The 17,521-nt window shown below is 39.6% G+C and overlaps 1 protein-coding gene and 1 long non-coding RNA gene across 2 annotated transcripts in view; both read right to left on the bottom strand.

Annotated features, from left to right (window-relative positions):
* On the bottom strand, positions 1 to 992 carry LOC107568752 (uncharacterized). Its single transcript, XR_001606806.1, has 3 exons — positions 375 to 992; positions 158 to 278; positions 1 to 52 (listed from the first exon to the last, which is right to left on the bottom strand). It is a non-coding gene; the product is annotated as an uncharacterized lncRNA (long non-coding RNA).
* scara5 (scavenger receptor class A, member 5 (putative)) overlaps positions 1 to 17,521 on the bottom strand; it is a 109,860-nt gene that overhangs the window by 56,345 nt on the left and 35,994 nt on the right. The window contains exon 3 of the mRNA XM_016254747.1: positions 14,802 to 14,933. Coding sequence (XP_016110233.1) covers positions 14,802 to 14,933 — 132 coding nt within the window. The remainder of the gene's footprint in view (positions 1 to 14,801; positions 14,934 to 17,521) is intronic.

Genomic DNA, 17,521 nt, shown 5'->3' with positions numbered 1-17,521 from the left:
TCCAGAAGTCCACCTCGTCCGCAGCCAGTACACTCTGCCTAGCCTCCAACAGCTGTAAACACAATTGTTACATATAATCAGTACTATGTACCACATAGTTACAGTGTATGCATCAGAAAAAATACAACAGAAACTAATGATTCTAATTCCGTCTTACCCTCTTCCTCCTCTGGCGACTCCGGGCTAAGGTCTTAGTAGATGCAGCCACACTGACTAGCTCTGATTGGCTGTACCGGAAATTTCTGTGCAGAGTTTCATAATATATGTCTTGCAGGCCACTATAAACAATTAAAGAGATGTGTTAAAAACAACACCAAAAACAACTATTCAGAAATAATCATAATAGAGGGGAAACATTAAAAAAAATTACTTACCAACAAAGGCACTCTTATCTAGACCTTCATCAGTCAATTGCGGGCTTGCAGCCAGGGTTCAAACTAAAAATGAGTTTATCTACAGTTTGCTTGTGATTTATGTAGCCGACGGACTGCCTCCTACAAATTGCAAGAAAAAAATTACTCCGTGAACAAACTAGTGTCGAAACACTTTAAGTGATTTCATTTGGGGAATTAATTCTTACCGCAATTTTGGGATTATGCAGACGCCTCTTCCTTTTGTATTCCTCCGTCGAGCAGCTTCCAAAGACTGCAATCTATCGTTGATAGAGCTAAACTCCCGGGAGACATCGGCAGAGAACTCACTTCACTGACGCGAAAGCCCACTGATAGCTGCCAGCAGGGTCCGTTGTGGGACTTGAAGCGTTTCGTCCCTGAGGAGTCTCGGGGGTACTGAAAGCGAGGCGACGTCCAGCCATTGTATGGAGCAATGAATGAAAATAGTAAGAAAATTCCAGAATAATAACTTTTTTGTGTTTATATGTTCTCGTTTCGCGCGATCTTCCGTCGTGCTCAAAACCTCGTAAGTGATAGGACTAACCCACCCAGACAAATCATGCAGCGTCACCGTGACATAGCCCTTGATTGGTCAAGGCTCGTCACATGCAAGTCTTATCTCGTATGTGATAGGACTAACCTTCCGCGTCACCATTACCTAGCACTTGATTGGTCGAGGTTCGTCACATGCGAGGTGACGTATCAACGAAGAACTCAGAGAGAAGCATTTAAACGCAGAAAGGTTTTAATTTATTAATAAACTGTATACCGAATTCTGCCTTTTTATACCAATATCTTAGTCCCATTAATTAAGCATTTTCTTTCTATGAGGGATACTCTTAAATTGCAATTCAGTGTACCAGGTTACATTCATATTCTGGGCTATTCTGCGTGTCTGTATGCTTTATTAATAAGGTATGTACTGAATTTAGTCATCCAGTGGTTTACATTAAGCGTTTTAGAATGTCCCAAAACTGTGCCTTGATGAGCATGCACTGACTATTTCATCCAAGTTCAAAACAAAACTCAATGAACTGCTCCACTGTGAATGTATGGAGCTGTATGAACCACTACAATCTGTAAAGTAAACAGGAAGTGTTTGTCCGAACTCAACTGGTTTTGCGAGAGAACACAAAAAAATCAGACAAATATTTTTTCCTCCCACCCCAAATTTTTTCACTCAATCTGATTTTTTTCCACCACCATGTCCCTTTAGGGGCTCCGTAGGTTACAGTATTCTTTGATGAATAAAGTCAAGAATAACAGCATTTAAAATTCAAATTCAATTTGAAATTAAAATTAAAGCAACAATTTAATAATTTTCTTTACATTTGAGTAATTTGCCCATTATTTACAAAAGTATCACCTCCTGATCAGTGAGTTCATCCCCACACTACCCTGGTTTGCATTTGTAGCTCACAGTATAGTCATTTACATATGAAAGCTTCACCTAGGCCAAGGGAATGGGCAGCAGGGGGGTGTCAATTCCACATCAGTTATCGGCAGTTCCCGACAATTATCTGTGTTGCCTGAACATTCCCGTGAACAGTCGTTAACCTGAAACTTCCACGGCAATTTACAGTACTGTTAACTGACGAAAATCACTCTTTCCATGCAGTGAGATCTTACCCTCTGACAGGTGAGTGATGTGATATAATTTAAACACTGCGTACTGTTCGTTTTCAGGTGTTTGATGCTCTGCCAAAAGCTGAAAAATCTTAGTGATTTCAGAATCACTATGTTGTTCACTCCAGATAGTTTCAGGAGAAATTGGGAACTCTGAATCCTCTTTCTTACTAGTGTACATATTACACTCAGTTAAGTGAATTACTCGAGAAAGAGCATCAGGGGCAACATTCAACATTCCCTTCCGATATTCCAACACAAAATCAAATCTTTGTAGTCGAAGTGCCCATCGAATGAGTCTACTGGTCGTTTTGTTGAAATTCATTACCCACTGCAGAGAAGAATGATCCATGATGAAGGTGAACAGTCGATCTTCCAGATAGTGTTGCCACTTCTCAAGAGCCCACACTATGGCAAGACACTCTTTCTCTGTAGTTGAGTAATTTATTTCTGCTTTGTTCAAGCTACGACTGGCACAAGCAATCACCTGTTCACTGCCTTGTTTTTTTCGTTGAGTCAGGACAGCATCTAATCCGGTGTCACTTGCATCTGTATATACAGTGAATGGCAACTGCAACTGTGGATGCCCCAGAACTGGTGGTGATTAAAGACAAGCTTTCAAGTGATCTTAGGCTTGTTGACATAGATGCGTCCACTGAAATTACTTGTTTTTCTTCTTCAGAGAATTGAGCGGTTCAGTGATCTGAGGGAAATTTGGCACGAATCGATGATACCATCCGGCTAATCCCAGGAATCATTGGACTTCCTTAAGATTTTTCAGGACTGGATAAGCATGAATGGGCTCTACTTTGCTTGGATCAGCAGTCACTCCTTGACTGTTGACAATGTGACCCAGGAAGGAAATCTCATGAAGACAGAGTTTGCACTTTTTTAGGTTCAGAGTTAAACCGGCTGATTGCAACTTTTGCAAGATGGTCTGAATGTCCGAAAAGTGTTGTTCCCTCGTGGGAGAATAAATAATGATATCGTCAATGTAGACAAAACATATGACTCCAAGCAATTCCCTTAAGACAATTTCCATGAGTCTTTGGAAAGTTGCTGGTGCATTTATAAGTCCAAAAGGCATAACATTAAATTGGTATATCCCACCTGATGTAATGACAGTGGTCTTTTGTTTGCTTGCCAGTTCCATCGGGACTTGCCAATACCCACTATTGAGATCCAAAGTTGAGAATATTGTTGCACCAGAGAGGAACTCAAGAATTTCTGTGATGTTTGCTAGTGAATAAGCATCACTTTCAGTGATAACAATGACTTTCCGATAGTCAACAGAACCTGAGACTTCCACCCTTTTTAGGTACTAGGACGACTGGTGATGCCCATGCAGAATGTGAAGGTTCAATAATAGCTGAGACGGCATTGCTGGTGGGTAAACCTGCAGAATTGTGATTCGGTGGATGTAGTTGAGATCTCTTATTTTGAGAAGATTGCATTTTTGGAAATGATTGGTTGGAGGATGAGGTGAACTGTGGACAGTTTCCTGGAGAATGATGACCTTTACAACGCCAGCACTGAACTGAAGCCTTGTCCCTTTGCCGGTTTACAAGTGCTTGTGGTGTCACAGATCGCTGTTTATGATGTAAACTACTTTCATACCGTTGTTGCTGCTCATAGTCCTTCTCCAATTGATGTCCTAGCTTCACCAACTCCTCTACAGTGAATACTCTGCTGCGGAGCTGACTGGCAAGGTGAGGTTTAATGTTTTTCATAATCATCTTTACTATTTCACTTTCAGTCAAGTTTGATTTCCATCTCTTGCACAAAGCTCTATAGCAAAAAGCGAAGTCTCTAATGGGTTCATTCTCTCCTTGAGTTCTTGTTCTCACCCTTTCCACCAACTCATCTTCGTAGTCCTCCGAGAGAAGTGCAGAGAGAAAAACAGCCTCAAATTCAGTCCAGGTGAATACATAGGTACGTGCAACTTCCCACCAGTCACAGGCGGTTCCGTACAGGACTGTGCGAAATGTAGCTAAAAGATCCGCATCTGCTAAAGGATGCAATGCCAGAAAATCTTGACATTGAGTCAGATAGTTCTATGGGTCTGTATCATCAGTTGGTTTTCCAAATGTGGGAAAGGTGAGTCTTAGATGCTCACTTTTGGTTATGGTAGGGGGCATATCGGTAGTAGTAGGTACTGGGCTTGATGAGGCTTGTACACTAATGGAAGATGAAGTCACTGGCTGTGGTTGTGAAGTCGTCAACTCTTTTATCGTTGTTTGAAGATCTTTAGACAGGTCTAAATTAAACTTTTGAGTGTTACTGCACAAGTCATCCATTTGGGTTTTGCATTGATGAAACTCTGTTTTGAGATGCTCTTGACTGTCTTTCAGACTCTGAAAAGTGACTTTAAGATCCTGTTGAACTTCTGCTTGAAACTGTTGGATAAGGAAACGCACTTCAGACACAACAGTAGCCTCACCTTTGTTCAATTCCTCTCTGATCAAACGTTTTGTGGCTTTAGTCCATTGATCCATCTCTGTCTCCATCTTTTGTTGGTTATCAGCAATCTGATTGTCCTCCATTTTAGCTACTGCAGTTGACATTTAAGTTGAATGTTGAACAAACTTATCTTTTACCTCTTGGGTGAGTTCGGAAACTGTGGTCTCCTGTTGCTGGATAAATTGCTTTAACGTTTCCAAGTCTCCCTGTACTTGTTTGATCAGTTGTTGAGTTCCTTTGCCAGGTGTTTGTAATTCACATGGTAACTCCTGTTGTCCCACAGATGAGGACGACTCAGGGGGTGGTACAAATCTGCTTGGAATTTACATTCGGATCCCAGGTGAGGTTTTGCACTGGAGTGCTGCTTGTGTTCCAGTTGCGATGTTTGATTGTAATTGGGGGTATATTCATGTGAGATGATAGGGACTGATGGCTGCCAGCTGGGAGTTTCCACTTCAGGTACTATAGGTACTTCCATCTCTACAAATGTTGATGGGGAAGGTGTAGTAGTAGCCATATCAGTATGTAAAGTTGCGATGTTTGATTGTAATTGGGGGTATATGCCTGTGAGATGATAGGGACTGGTGGCTGCCAGATGGGAGTTTCCACTTCAGGTACTTCCATCTCTACAAATGTTGATGGGGAAGGTGTAGTAGTGGCCATATCAGTATGTCAGTATGTAAAATGAAAAATGAAAATCAGTAAATAGTAAAGGGTCTTGGTGTCTTTTGTTTTTTAGGGTCAAAATAACAAATTGGGCCAAAAAAAATTATAAACGTGGGCAAATCAAACAAGTGGTAAATCACCCTCAAATTTAGCAGTTCAATTTACAAAAGCACAACATACACATTAAACCACTTTGAAGCATTTTTGTTGGCATTGAAACTCAGTTGCACAATTTTAACTGCAGAGTTCAGATTCACAGTAGACACAGTTCAAAAGTTCATACCAATTCCCAGATTCACAGTTCATTTGGCAGATCAAAACAGTGCAGATGACAGAAAGAAAATATATTGTCCACACTTCAAATTCAATTCACAGGTTAAATTTACAAAGCTCAATTTGATTCACTCCCCTCAGACTTCAAAATAACAAACTATCACTTCTTTTAATGTCACTTACTTAAGGTGTCTGCTTAATTTTAGTTAATGTCCCTGTTCGGGCGCCAATTCTGTAACAGTGATGGCCCTGAGAGTGAAAAAAAAAACTCTTCTTCAATACTTTTTTTCGGGCGCCAAACAGGGTTTTAAACCTGTCAATAAATAAACTCCAGATAACTCATTAAAACCACCAAAGTACATATGAAGATCTTGAAGTGGAAATGAATCAAATTAAACGTACAATACATTGCCTATTTAATAAACCACAAAACCATGGGTCAAATACAACTAAAATGATCTGATATAATCAAGACACGTTGAGTCAGTTTTACATTTCAGTCAACCACACCATATAAACTCATGGGGAAAAGAAAAAAAAATTATAATAATAATAAGTTCAGAAACCCGGCTTGAGTAAGGTTGATGCAGTGCCGTTTTCTCAATGCCAATTTCACTTCCATGAAACCTTAAGTTTCAGACACAATGGAGCCCCTCCCTACACCCCAACATGAGAAAAGAGAATAACTTAGTCAGAGCAAACCTATAACTATTAGAATTTACAACTCCGTTTCTCTTTTCCACATTTTCCACATTAACAAAGATATATAAAAAAAACACACAAAAAAACAACAAATGTATGCATATGTGTAACTGGTATGTTTGTATAACATGCATAGCGTGTGTGTGTGTGTGTGTAATGTGTGCGTCAGCATTTTTAGAAAGAGTACATGGTGTTTGTGTAGTGTATGCATTGTGCTTGTACCGTGTGCAGCTGGTCTTCAGCTTGGAGCATTAGGAGTACAGGTGGACTTCATTAGAGCTTCGTTCACAGCACAGACTAGAAGACCGGTAATATGGCATTATCCAGGGCAATATTATCCAGGGCATATTATCCAGGGTAATATGGCATTATCCTCCCTTCAGTCAACTGTTCGCGTCCTTCATCTCACTCTCCTACTTCCAAACAGACTCACTTTTCGCACCGTAGCACGCGCTACTGCCACCTCATCACATCTCCGCAGCAGCGAGATTTCGCGCACTTCCGTCATGAATGAACCATGTCATCTTAATCCTCTTCATCCCACGTGGGACATAAGGCCGCAACTAACTCTCTCCATCTGGGTCTGTCCTGGGCTTTGCACTGTGCTTCCCCCCATGAGAGCCCCATTTCTTCCACCTCGGTCTCCACTGTACGTCGCCATGTTGTTCTTGGCCTGCCACGTTTGTGTTTGCCTGGTGGTGTCCAATGCAAAGCCACTTTAGGTATCCTTTCACAGGGCATCCTAAGTACATGACCAAGCCATCTTAATCGGCATATTTTGATCTCCTGAGATATGGTATTTGATCTTGTCTTTTTGTATTTGGTATTTGGCCAGTATATATTACAGATCTTCTAAGGCAACTATTATGGAAGGCATCTATCTTGAAAAAAGGATGGTTGAGCCCTCACTTGTTACCTTGCGACCTGATCCAGTCCATCTGCTCTCACTTATACCCAGTATGTCCAGATTATATCTGTCCATTTCTCTGATAACTTGTGCTGTTTTGGACATCTCATACATGGTCCGTACATTCCATGAACCAAGACGGAATACAGACTTAGGCCCCAGAAAACTCTCTTTCAAGCTTCTGATTCCCTAGAAGAGTAAACCAGGTCATCACCCTCCTTAAATAGTTTGTCCCTAATTATCCGTTTGTTCTGATTTATCCACAACGTAAACAATCACGTGGTGACATGTTTCCGTTCCGCCACAGATCAGATTCAATAACATTGTTAACTGTTTTTATTTATAACATCTGCTGCTTTGCTTTTGTGAAAATGAATAGAGACATCAGCCTTCAACTTTGTTTTTGTCATTTACATCAGTTATATTTGTGTAAAATACACTTTATATTTTTGTGTCAGTACATTAATGGCACATTTCAGCAGCATTAGTAAACTGTGTAAATATGAAGAAATGCCAAATCACATGCAGGTTTTTTCAGACCAGAGACCATAATCATGTAATAATGTATTTTATTATGATATGATGTGAAACGTCCAATTTTTCTTTCAATAATGTCTTGCAAGAATTTCGTGATACTAAACTTTTTATAAGATGACTGAAAATTTTACTTGAATTCGTAGTTTATTCTTACTTTTGGAAACCTAATTATTATTATTGTTGTTATTGTTATTTCTGTTGATTCTAGAAGTAGTAGTCTAATTTCGATAATAGTCAATAGAAAAAATATAACCACACACACATTGTTTGTCCACAGAATAATTACACATTGTTAAATAAAAAGCGTCCCCGCACGAACCTCTACCTCTGCCAGCAGGACCTCAATTTCTGACACAGTAAAGTTTTTTTTCTCTCTTTTTGCTCACCATTCTCAAGCATAGAAATTCAGATATTGGCGTGTGCTCTTTACAAGGCACGCATTTACAAGGCGCAGATCTGACACCAGTCATCTGCACACAATTTCAAGATAATTTGTGATTTATAAATGTCACATCTGGAAGAGAGGCGTACGCACGTGTTTTTGTGCGCACGTTCGTTTTCTCTGAATCACACTTTTGAGAAATGATCTTAGAACAAATTTAGGACAGTTTATAGGCAACATTTTATAAATGAGGCCCCCTGATTTGTCCGTTGCCTTGTTGATCTTATTGCGTCTCATAAAAGCCTAGTCTCATCCTGTCACGAGTTCCCCTGCTCTTCCGCGTTGATTTCTGACCACAGTGAACACAGAGAAACCTCTGTACCCACGAAATATACAAATAATAAACACACGATTACAATAGTATATGGTTTGTATGTGATTTTTCTTGAGATTTGGGGTATTTTCATAACAATAATGAATGTGTACATCTGAAATGATAATTTGTGCAACGATATAAAAGACTATAAATAGCATATTTTAACAACAGTAAACGACCAAATTCCACATGAATGCAAAAGGAAGTTATTACAAACACTCGATGGTGGTTTAAAGTGAGTTTTGAGTAAAAGTGTACTAATAATCTCATAAATTGTCTTATGTAGTTTAATGCTAATGTTAGCTCTAATGCAGCTGCAGAACAGGTGCAGTTCTTCTTCATAATGTATTTTGTCATAATAATTGACGTAAGGTTACAAGAAAATGTTTTGTTGTATTTTTTTAGAAATACTTTTGATAATAGGCCGGTAAATGTATACTGGGATTGAAGCGATGTGGCTTGGTAAACCTTGTAATGCTAGAATAAAGGCTACTAATGGCTGAATAAAACAAAAGAATAATTATAAAGGAATAATGAGGATTATGTCTCATACCTGGCGGAGGTGTGAAAGGTTCGTCGAGTGACAACAATAGAATCATGAATGGGGCAGTTTGCCAGGCCAGGTAATGTAATATAAGGTAACTACATGAGTTAAGTGTAGGTTTAGAACAGGTCTGGTTCTCACTACAATAATGAACAGTAATTGTAGTTTGTGAATAAAGCTGCAAGTTCCTCCATTAGTTGCATCTGCCTCTGTAATAATGCTATAATATGTGCAGCACAATTAAATGAAAATTGCTGTGCTGCATAAGTGATACATCTATTAAATTGTATATTAGTGAAAGCAGTTTTCTTCTAAAAGAAAACATTGCACCATAATGACACTGTCACGTGTATGTTCCCGTTTAGTTCCTGTTGTCCTTATTTGGTCCTTCCAGTTCCTTTTCCCATTATTAGTATCACCTGTTCCTTGTTATTAGTTATCCCCATCACCTGTCTGCCCCTCGTTATCTGCCCTATTTAGTTCTAGCCCGTTCTGTTCTCCCTTGTCTGGAATTGTTTGTCAACTCCTTGTGCTACGTGTGATTTCCTGAAAAAAAAGAATTAAACTCCTCTGTTTTGTACTCCTGTTCTCCTCGTTCCTTGCTCCGTGCTCCTCACAGTAGCAACCCGTGACAGACACAAGCAATGTAAGTGCAGGCCAGTGGGGGAGCATGGAGGGGGACAATCACACTCGGGCTCAGAACAATGCAACCATGCCTAGTGTGAGCACGCAGATGTACAGTACAGTAGAGCCGATCTGATAAAGGTTGCAGACAACATTCACTGTGTTGGGGCAATAATAACTGGAACTTTATCTCTCCAGACATTCTATTCACTGGGATTGCGTGGATGACTAAGGCACAGAAAGCAGAAGAGAGGGGACCTGCAAGCTAAGCTAAAAGCTAACCTGTACAAACTACTTGCCAACACCTGGTAGCTTAAGCTTCCATGCTGTCTTCAGAGCGGATAGGACTGTTCACTCGGGTAAGAGCAGTTACAATGAGCAGAGGAGACTGGGCCATTTTTGCTGAGGGAACAGACCTGGAGGACCACATCAGCTTTCCTTTCATATATAAAGGTTTGTGCTGAGAGTGTGTCTGAAACAAAAACTATTAAAGTAAACATCTATGTAAGAATGCTGTTTGTAGATTTCAGCTCTGCTTTTAATACAGTTATCCCTCACAAACTGGTTCCAAATCTGAGCAACCTGAGCTTAGGTAGTTGTTTGCTGTCTACATAGATACTAGAGCAACAGACCCCAGAGTATCAGGATGGGTGATCACACATCATCCACTATGAGAGTGGCACACCACAGAGCTGGGTCCTCAGCCTCCTCTTCTACTCCCTCTTCACACATGACTGCTCCCCCATCCATCCTACCAACACCATCATCAAATTTGCTGATGATACTAACATGGTAGGACTGATAACACACAATGAGCCTGTTTCCACCGCAGGAACTTTCCCCAGGAACTAGGGACTTTGGGCCGGTAATCGGTGTGTTTCCACCGCAGGAACCAGGATCTAAATAAAGTTCCGGGTAAAAATTTGCCCCACAGAAATTCCCTACCCACAAGATAGTACTTTTTCAAAGCAGTAGCGTGTTTACCCACCACGCAAAGCACGCAATTGCTCCCTAGGGAAGGGGATCCACCCCTACCAATAACCCCACCACACACCCCTTCGACCCCAGAACGCAATCGCGAGACCCCCTTCCAGAGATTTGCTTAGGGCCCCCCATAACGTAAACATGCCCCTGTTTCAAAGGTCCGGAACTTTTGGGTTGGGACTTGGGCGCTGAACATACTGATTGGTTGAGTTCATGCAGCAGTATTTCAACCACCTTTTATTCGCATAATTTTTTTTAAATATTACTGTTATTGTGTCGTTAAACGTAGTTTTAAAAGTATTTCAGGCAAGATTGTAGTTGTTTAAAACTCAAATCTGTGGATTATTTATAAAGACAGGGCCTATTTGTAAATGTGCTTTGCTGATTTAGGAGACGTGAGCTCCAGGCGATCAGCAGGCGCTCAGTGCTCATGTTTCCTGCTGAGAGCAGCCTAAACTTGCCTAGTCCTTCTGACATTTGCCGCTGGCTCTGATGTCTCTGTAGTGGTTAAACATGAGATAAAATTCATTTTGGGTAAATCTAACAGGTAATCTTTGGTCTTTATTCTATTATTCTATTAATCTATTAATATGTTAAAATGAAAATGAAAAGAGGCAATACGGTTTGATATAATATTTAGTTTCATTGTAATGTATGTACATTCCCTGAACTATTTTTCCGCAGCTATTAATAGCCTATGTTTAAATGAAAATGAAAAGCGGCAGTGGTGTTTTATTTCATATTTCGTCTTATTGCAAATACAGTGAGGACAATTGCAGTAGCCAAGGCAAGCTGACTGACATTGAGTACGCTGCTGTTCCATTTGCAGAATTACTGGACTTGCTTTGTCCAGTCCCCGGAAGTTCACACTCCTGAGTCGAACTTGCGAAGTCTGAACTACCAGTCGCACACAGTTCTACATCACCAGACTATTTGCCTAATCTTCATGGTACTTTAGACCGTGATGGAAATGCAGACAGCAACAGGTCTGGGGGAAAAAAGTTCCTGGTAATTTCTGTGAAAAAGTGCTAATAATGAAACAGCCTAAAGAAGGAGATTCAGCTACTGACAGAATGGAGTTCCCTCAATAACTTGGACTTAAACATCTCAAAAACCAAAAAGCGTGGTACCAAGGTATAGCTGAATTCCGTAGATCCAGGCACACTGAGCACTTTGCCCTCTGCATATATAGGAAGGTGGTAGAGAGGGTAGAGAGCTTTAAGTTCCTTGGCATTGAGATATTGGCTGACCTCACCTGAACCTGTCCCATCAGGTGGGAAAGGCCCAACAGTGACTCTACTTCCTCAGGAAGTTGAAACATGCTGACCTTCCTCACCACCTGCTGACCAACTTTTTAGGGTCATCAATAGAGAGCCTCCTGACCTACTGCATTACAGTGCGGTTTACCAGATGCACTGAGGAGAACAGGAAGGACCTGCAGCAGGTGGTGAAGGTTGCAAAGCATGTTATCTGTACAAAACTACCTCTCCTCAGAGACATTTACACTGGCCGACTCCAAAAGCAGGCCAGCTGTATTATAAAGGACCCCACTCATGCTGGACATCACCTGTTCTCCCCTCTGCCCTATGGGAAGAGACACAGATCATTCAAAAAAAAAAAAAATGAACGCTTAAAAAACAGCTTCTTCTAAAAAAAACAATCTGTCAAATGCATAAATCCTCCTCCAACCCTCCTTCCACTCCCAAACACTAAGGTGTATAAAACCTGTCTAAGAAACAGAAAGTGCAACACCACACACACACACACACACACACATTACACTGTATATTTGCACTACATATTACATTGAATTTTATATTGTATTTTTCTAAATGTAAAATATTGTCCTATCTTCATATATATTGTTCTATTGTTTATATCTCACTTATCATCTTTGTTTATAACACCTCTGTCTTCATTGTTTATATTTATATATATTTCTTACAGCCCATGCAGAAGTGATGTTACTGTTACTGTACACTGTTACAAGTGTGTTTGCAGTTTCTCAAACATTACTTCTAGGGGTGTAACGATTCACTCGTTTTCTTGATGCATCGATTACAAACCCTGACGATGCAATGCATCAGACAGTTTCGGACAGTAATCGATTTAAAACTAATCGCGATTCATGCTTTCAAAATATACACACATTAAATTACTACAAGCCAATTAATGGAGACATTGAACAGTGTTCGTGCCCTCGCATCCCTCCTTCACGCGCTCCAGTATTTACCGCCTGTGACTGTCACAGGAATGCGCTCGCGCTCCATTCGTCTCACTGACACATTGAGCAGCTGATGTGTGATCTCTCCTTAGTACTCATGTCCAGTAATGCTAAAGTGAAGTAGTTTTGCTTTTCTGTAGTTTTTTAATGGCTCTCGGTCATACCGACGACATTACCTGAGCAGTCGAAGGCTGCGCATTTATTGTTAAAAACAGAAACAGATTGCAGGGTATTGTTAAAGTGTGTGGTAAGATTGTTGGCACCACTTTAAATGATTTGAACGACTTGTATAAGGCTAGGACTTTGAAGAAGGCTGAGATAATTATGAATGATCCCAGCCATCCCTTGCAGAATGTTTTTAAGTTGCTTCCTTCTACTCGCAGATATTATTTGCCTTTATGTAGAACTATTAGATTTAAAAATTATTTTATACCAGCTGCCATTGGCTTTTTAAATTATAAATCATTTTATGAATATTATTAATGGAAGTCATTGTTTTTGTTTGTGTTGTGGTTGCTTGTTTGTTGTTTGCATATGGTTTACTGTTGGCTGTGAAACAAATTGCCCTTTGGGGATAATAAAGTTGACCTTGACCTTGCATGGACACAGCAAAAATTTAAGTGTCTAAAGCATACGCAAAGTTCCATTGAATGATAATTGTGTTTTAACAATGTCTTTGAACCGAATGTACGAAGAAAACTGTTAAAATAACCACAGCATTAACAACAACCTTAAAATAAGAGCGCGAGGTTTATCTGATAATCAGATGCATGGCAGTAGCGTTCGTTGCTATAGCAAACAGACATCGGGCACGTTTTCTTTCAGAATCATCATTCGCCGATGGAGAGGAAAAGTTAAATACTATTGCATTTTATTTGATGAAAATTAGATAAAGAAGTTTTCGCACTGAAAGAGAAGTGATCTCGCGCTCATAGACGTGCCAGGCTATATCTCCAGCTAAACTGTATAAAAAGCAGAATGAACTGAATTGTTAAGACAATAAACACAATAAATAAATACAACTTATGAATGATGCAGTGCTAATTGACATACAATTAATTACAGTCCAGAAACTATAAAGTATATATATATTTTTTACCTTATTCTGTGCAGAAAATTTAAATAATTGTTTGTAGTATATAAAACAATCATAAAATTGCCATTAGGAAAAAATTATAGATTACAAATGATTGATTATTGTCCAGCAGTGTATTTGATTTCTTATAGCAAATTAAAAGTGAGAGATAAGAAAATAATTCCTTGTAAAAAAAATTTATAATAATAATACATACATAGTATACATACACAAAATTATTGTATTTGACATTTCTGTCACTTCTGAAATGATGGCTACGCCCCTGGCTTGACAAAATGTTAGCCTATAGATAATACTTTTAAAGCTCTTTTTTTAAATCTTGGCTCACATACATTTCTACATGTGCCATGTCATGCCATAGCATCATTAAACTAGCATCTAACAATGGACAACATTTTTTTTCTTCTTTCTCTAACCTATGGTTCTGTAACCATAAAGGCTGCTGTGTAATTTGCACCCTGACTAAGCATTTAAAGAATTTAGGGGAAGCATTTAAATAATCCTGTGAATGCACTTAAAGAATGCAGAATTGAATCGTTAATCGAATCGAATCGAATTGAATTGTGAATCGAATTGAATCGTTATGAATTTGCAAAAATCGTTCTTGAATCGAATCTAAAACCTATGAATCGTGAATCGAATCGATTCGCTGTCTACCCAAAGATTCACAGCCCTAACTATTTCACATGTGATAATATTAATAATAACAGAGTGCAACTGACATATAAAATGTAGAGTAACAAAAACAGTAATTAAGATGACTAGCATCTTGACTAACTTTTTTTCAAGCCAAATAAGTCTAAATATTGTATTTTTTGTGTATTTAATTCAAGAAAGAACCAGTCTGTCTGATTACAATAAATAATCATTTAAATAAAGTATAAAATTAAGATGAAGCAAAATATGTCAAATAAATTGGACCAACATCAGGAAAAGCATCCGGCCCAACAAATGTGTAGGGTTTAAGAAAGAGACAATGACAAAGAGAGAAAAATAAAACATGCCTACCTGCTATGCAGAGGCCAAATATGGTGAGCAGTACCAGAATATAAAGGGACACAATGGCATATTTGATTGCAGTGAAGGAATCCAATTGACCACAGCAATTATTAGTCTTTCTCCTGCCCTTTGCTGAACCTACTGTAAAAGATAAAAAACTTATCAACAGGGAGTCTATAAAAGAAACATAGATTTTAAATCAGGAACTAGGAAGGTAAATCCAGTTTAGAGTGACACTCAAGATGATTTAATATAGTGGCAAAAGTGAAGAAAAGGGTAGTAAAGTCATATTTAGGTAGTCACCTAAATATTTATATAGCATGTTATACAAAAAATAATGTTGCAAAGCAGCTTTACAGTACTAACCAGAGAAGTATCAGAATCAGTGACGCTGTAAAACAGCTCTAACAAGACAACAGTGTCAGTACTCAGCTCAGCTTAATGTTGATTTAATTTAACTGTGTAAATATTAACATTTCAGTAATAATCAGCTCAAATGAATACAGTAGTGTTGTTATTCAGCTTGAATCAGTTAGATGTTGATTCAATTCAGTCCAGCAACTCTATAAAGTTGATCAATTATGAAGTGAGTTAATCTATTAATCTATAAAGCAACTCTACAAATAACGCTCCGGTCACCAACATAACCTCAGTTCCCTGAGATAAGAGAATGAGCGTTGCGTTTGAAATGCTTTTGGGGAAACTCCGGTTAGTTCACACAAAAATGAAAATTCTGTCATTAATTACTCACCCTCATGCCGTTCCACACACCTAAGACCTTCGTTCATCTTCAGAACACAAATTAAGATATTTTTGATCAAATCCAATGGCTCAGAGAGGCCTCCATTGACAGCATCACCACCCAAACTCTCAAGATCCATAAAGGTACTAAAGACATTGTTAAAATAGTCGATGGGACTACAGTGGTTCTACAATAATTTTATGAAGTGACGAGAATTATTTTTGTGCACAAAAGCAAAACAAAAACAACGACTTTATTCAACAACCTCTTCTCTTCTGTGTCATTCTCATACTTTGTTTATGTCCAGCGCTTCCAGGTTCTACGTCAGAACACCGGCTCATTATCGGCCGGCTCCTGCATCAGCATCACATACATGCGTTGCGCTGCTCACATGTGCAGCTTTGGCCAATAATGAGCCGCCGCTCTGACGTAGAGCACGGAAGCCTTCACTGTGCTTACTGCGTTACACACATAAGGATAATGACACAGAAGAGAAGAGATTGCTGAATAAAGTTATTATTTTTGTTTAGTTTTTGCACACAAAAAGTATTCTCGTCGCTTCATAAAATTATTGTAGAACCACTGTAGAACTGTTTTAAAGACGTCTTTAGTACCTTTATGGATCTTGAAAGTTTGGGTGGTGTTGCTGTCAATGGAGGCCTCTCTGAGCCATCGGATTTGATCAAAAATATCTTAATTTGCATTCTGAAGATGAACGAAGGTCTTAGGGGTGTGGAACGACATGAGGGTGAGTAATTAATTATGAGTAATTAATGACAGAATTTTCATTTTTGGGTGAACTAACCCTTGCAGCCTGAACAAATGGCAGTTCAGCCCGCCAAAAGGGGAGCAGCTGACTGCTATATAAGTTGGCTCAGAGTGCCATTTAGTTAGAATCTTTGACTGAAAGTGACAGTCAGTGACTCGCATGCAGCCTTATAGCACTGCAAGCTACACAACACTCGTACCCTTATCTCAGGGAACTGAGGTTATGTTAGTAACCGGAGCGTTCCCTATCGAATGGTCTCTCCCGTTGCGTTCAAAACATTGATGGGGAATGCATCCAATAGTGCTGTACTATAAGCCCAGTGCTGGAGTGCCCGTAATAAGGGCTTCTAAAAAACATGAGCCAACTATGATAACCAAGCCACCAGGCTGGGATCTATACAACAAGACCTTCTCCACTTAAACAGGGGATAAGGTAAACTAGGCGGTCAAAATCTGTGCCTGAAGGGCATGCATGTCTAAGTTGTAAAGCCTGGTGAAGGTAGACTTTGAAGACCAACCGGCAACTGCACAGATGTCACCAATAGAAACTCTGCTGGACCATGCCCAGCGGGACAGTCTCTGCTTCATAACTGGCAGCCCTTTAGAGTGGCCTCTGAAGCATAAAAAGACCTGCTATGAATGCCGGAAGTGGCTAGAGTGCTCTACGCATACTCTGAGAGCCCGAACTGCTCATCATCTGGGTTAGAAAGAGCTAGAAGGGTGATGACTTGTGCTCTGAATGGAGAGCACTTAAGGCACATAGCCATGTCTTGGTTTGAGGACAACTTTACAGTTGTTAGGCCCAAACTCAAGGCATGAAGCACGGACTGACAGTGCTTGTAAATCGCCCACTCGCTTGACTGTCGCTAAAGCCAGAAAAAGGGCATTCTTAAGCAACAGGGGCCGAAAGTCGGCTGACTAGATTGGTTCAAAGAAAGCTGTGCCCATAAAAGGACTGTGGATAAATCCCATGTTTGCACAGTATGCGGATGATGTGGATTTGATCTCAGAGCTCCCCTCAAGAACTTTTAACGACAATGTCATTTTTGTTGACTGACTGGCCAGGCAAGAGATCGTGATTCGGCGCGATGACTGCCACATACATTTTTGAGCGTGGAAGAGGTGCGCTCCTTATCCAGCAGCTCTTGGAGAAAAGTCACGGACGACAAGTGTTACGTCCCAGGACATATATATATATATATATATATATATATATATA

Source organism: Sinocyclocheilus grahami, unplaced genomic scaffold (genome assembly GCF_001515645.1).
Source record: "Sinocyclocheilus grahami isolate Dianchi unplaced genomic scaffold, SAMN03320097.WGS_v1.1 scaffold1278.1, whole genome shotgun sequence".
Taxonomy (NCBI): Eukaryota; Metazoa; Chordata; class Actinopteri; order Cypriniformes; family Cyprinidae; genus Sinocyclocheilus; species Sinocyclocheilus grahami.
The sequence above is the reverse complement of the archived record's forward strand: the minus strand, read 5'-3'. Positions and strand labels throughout refer to the sequence as shown.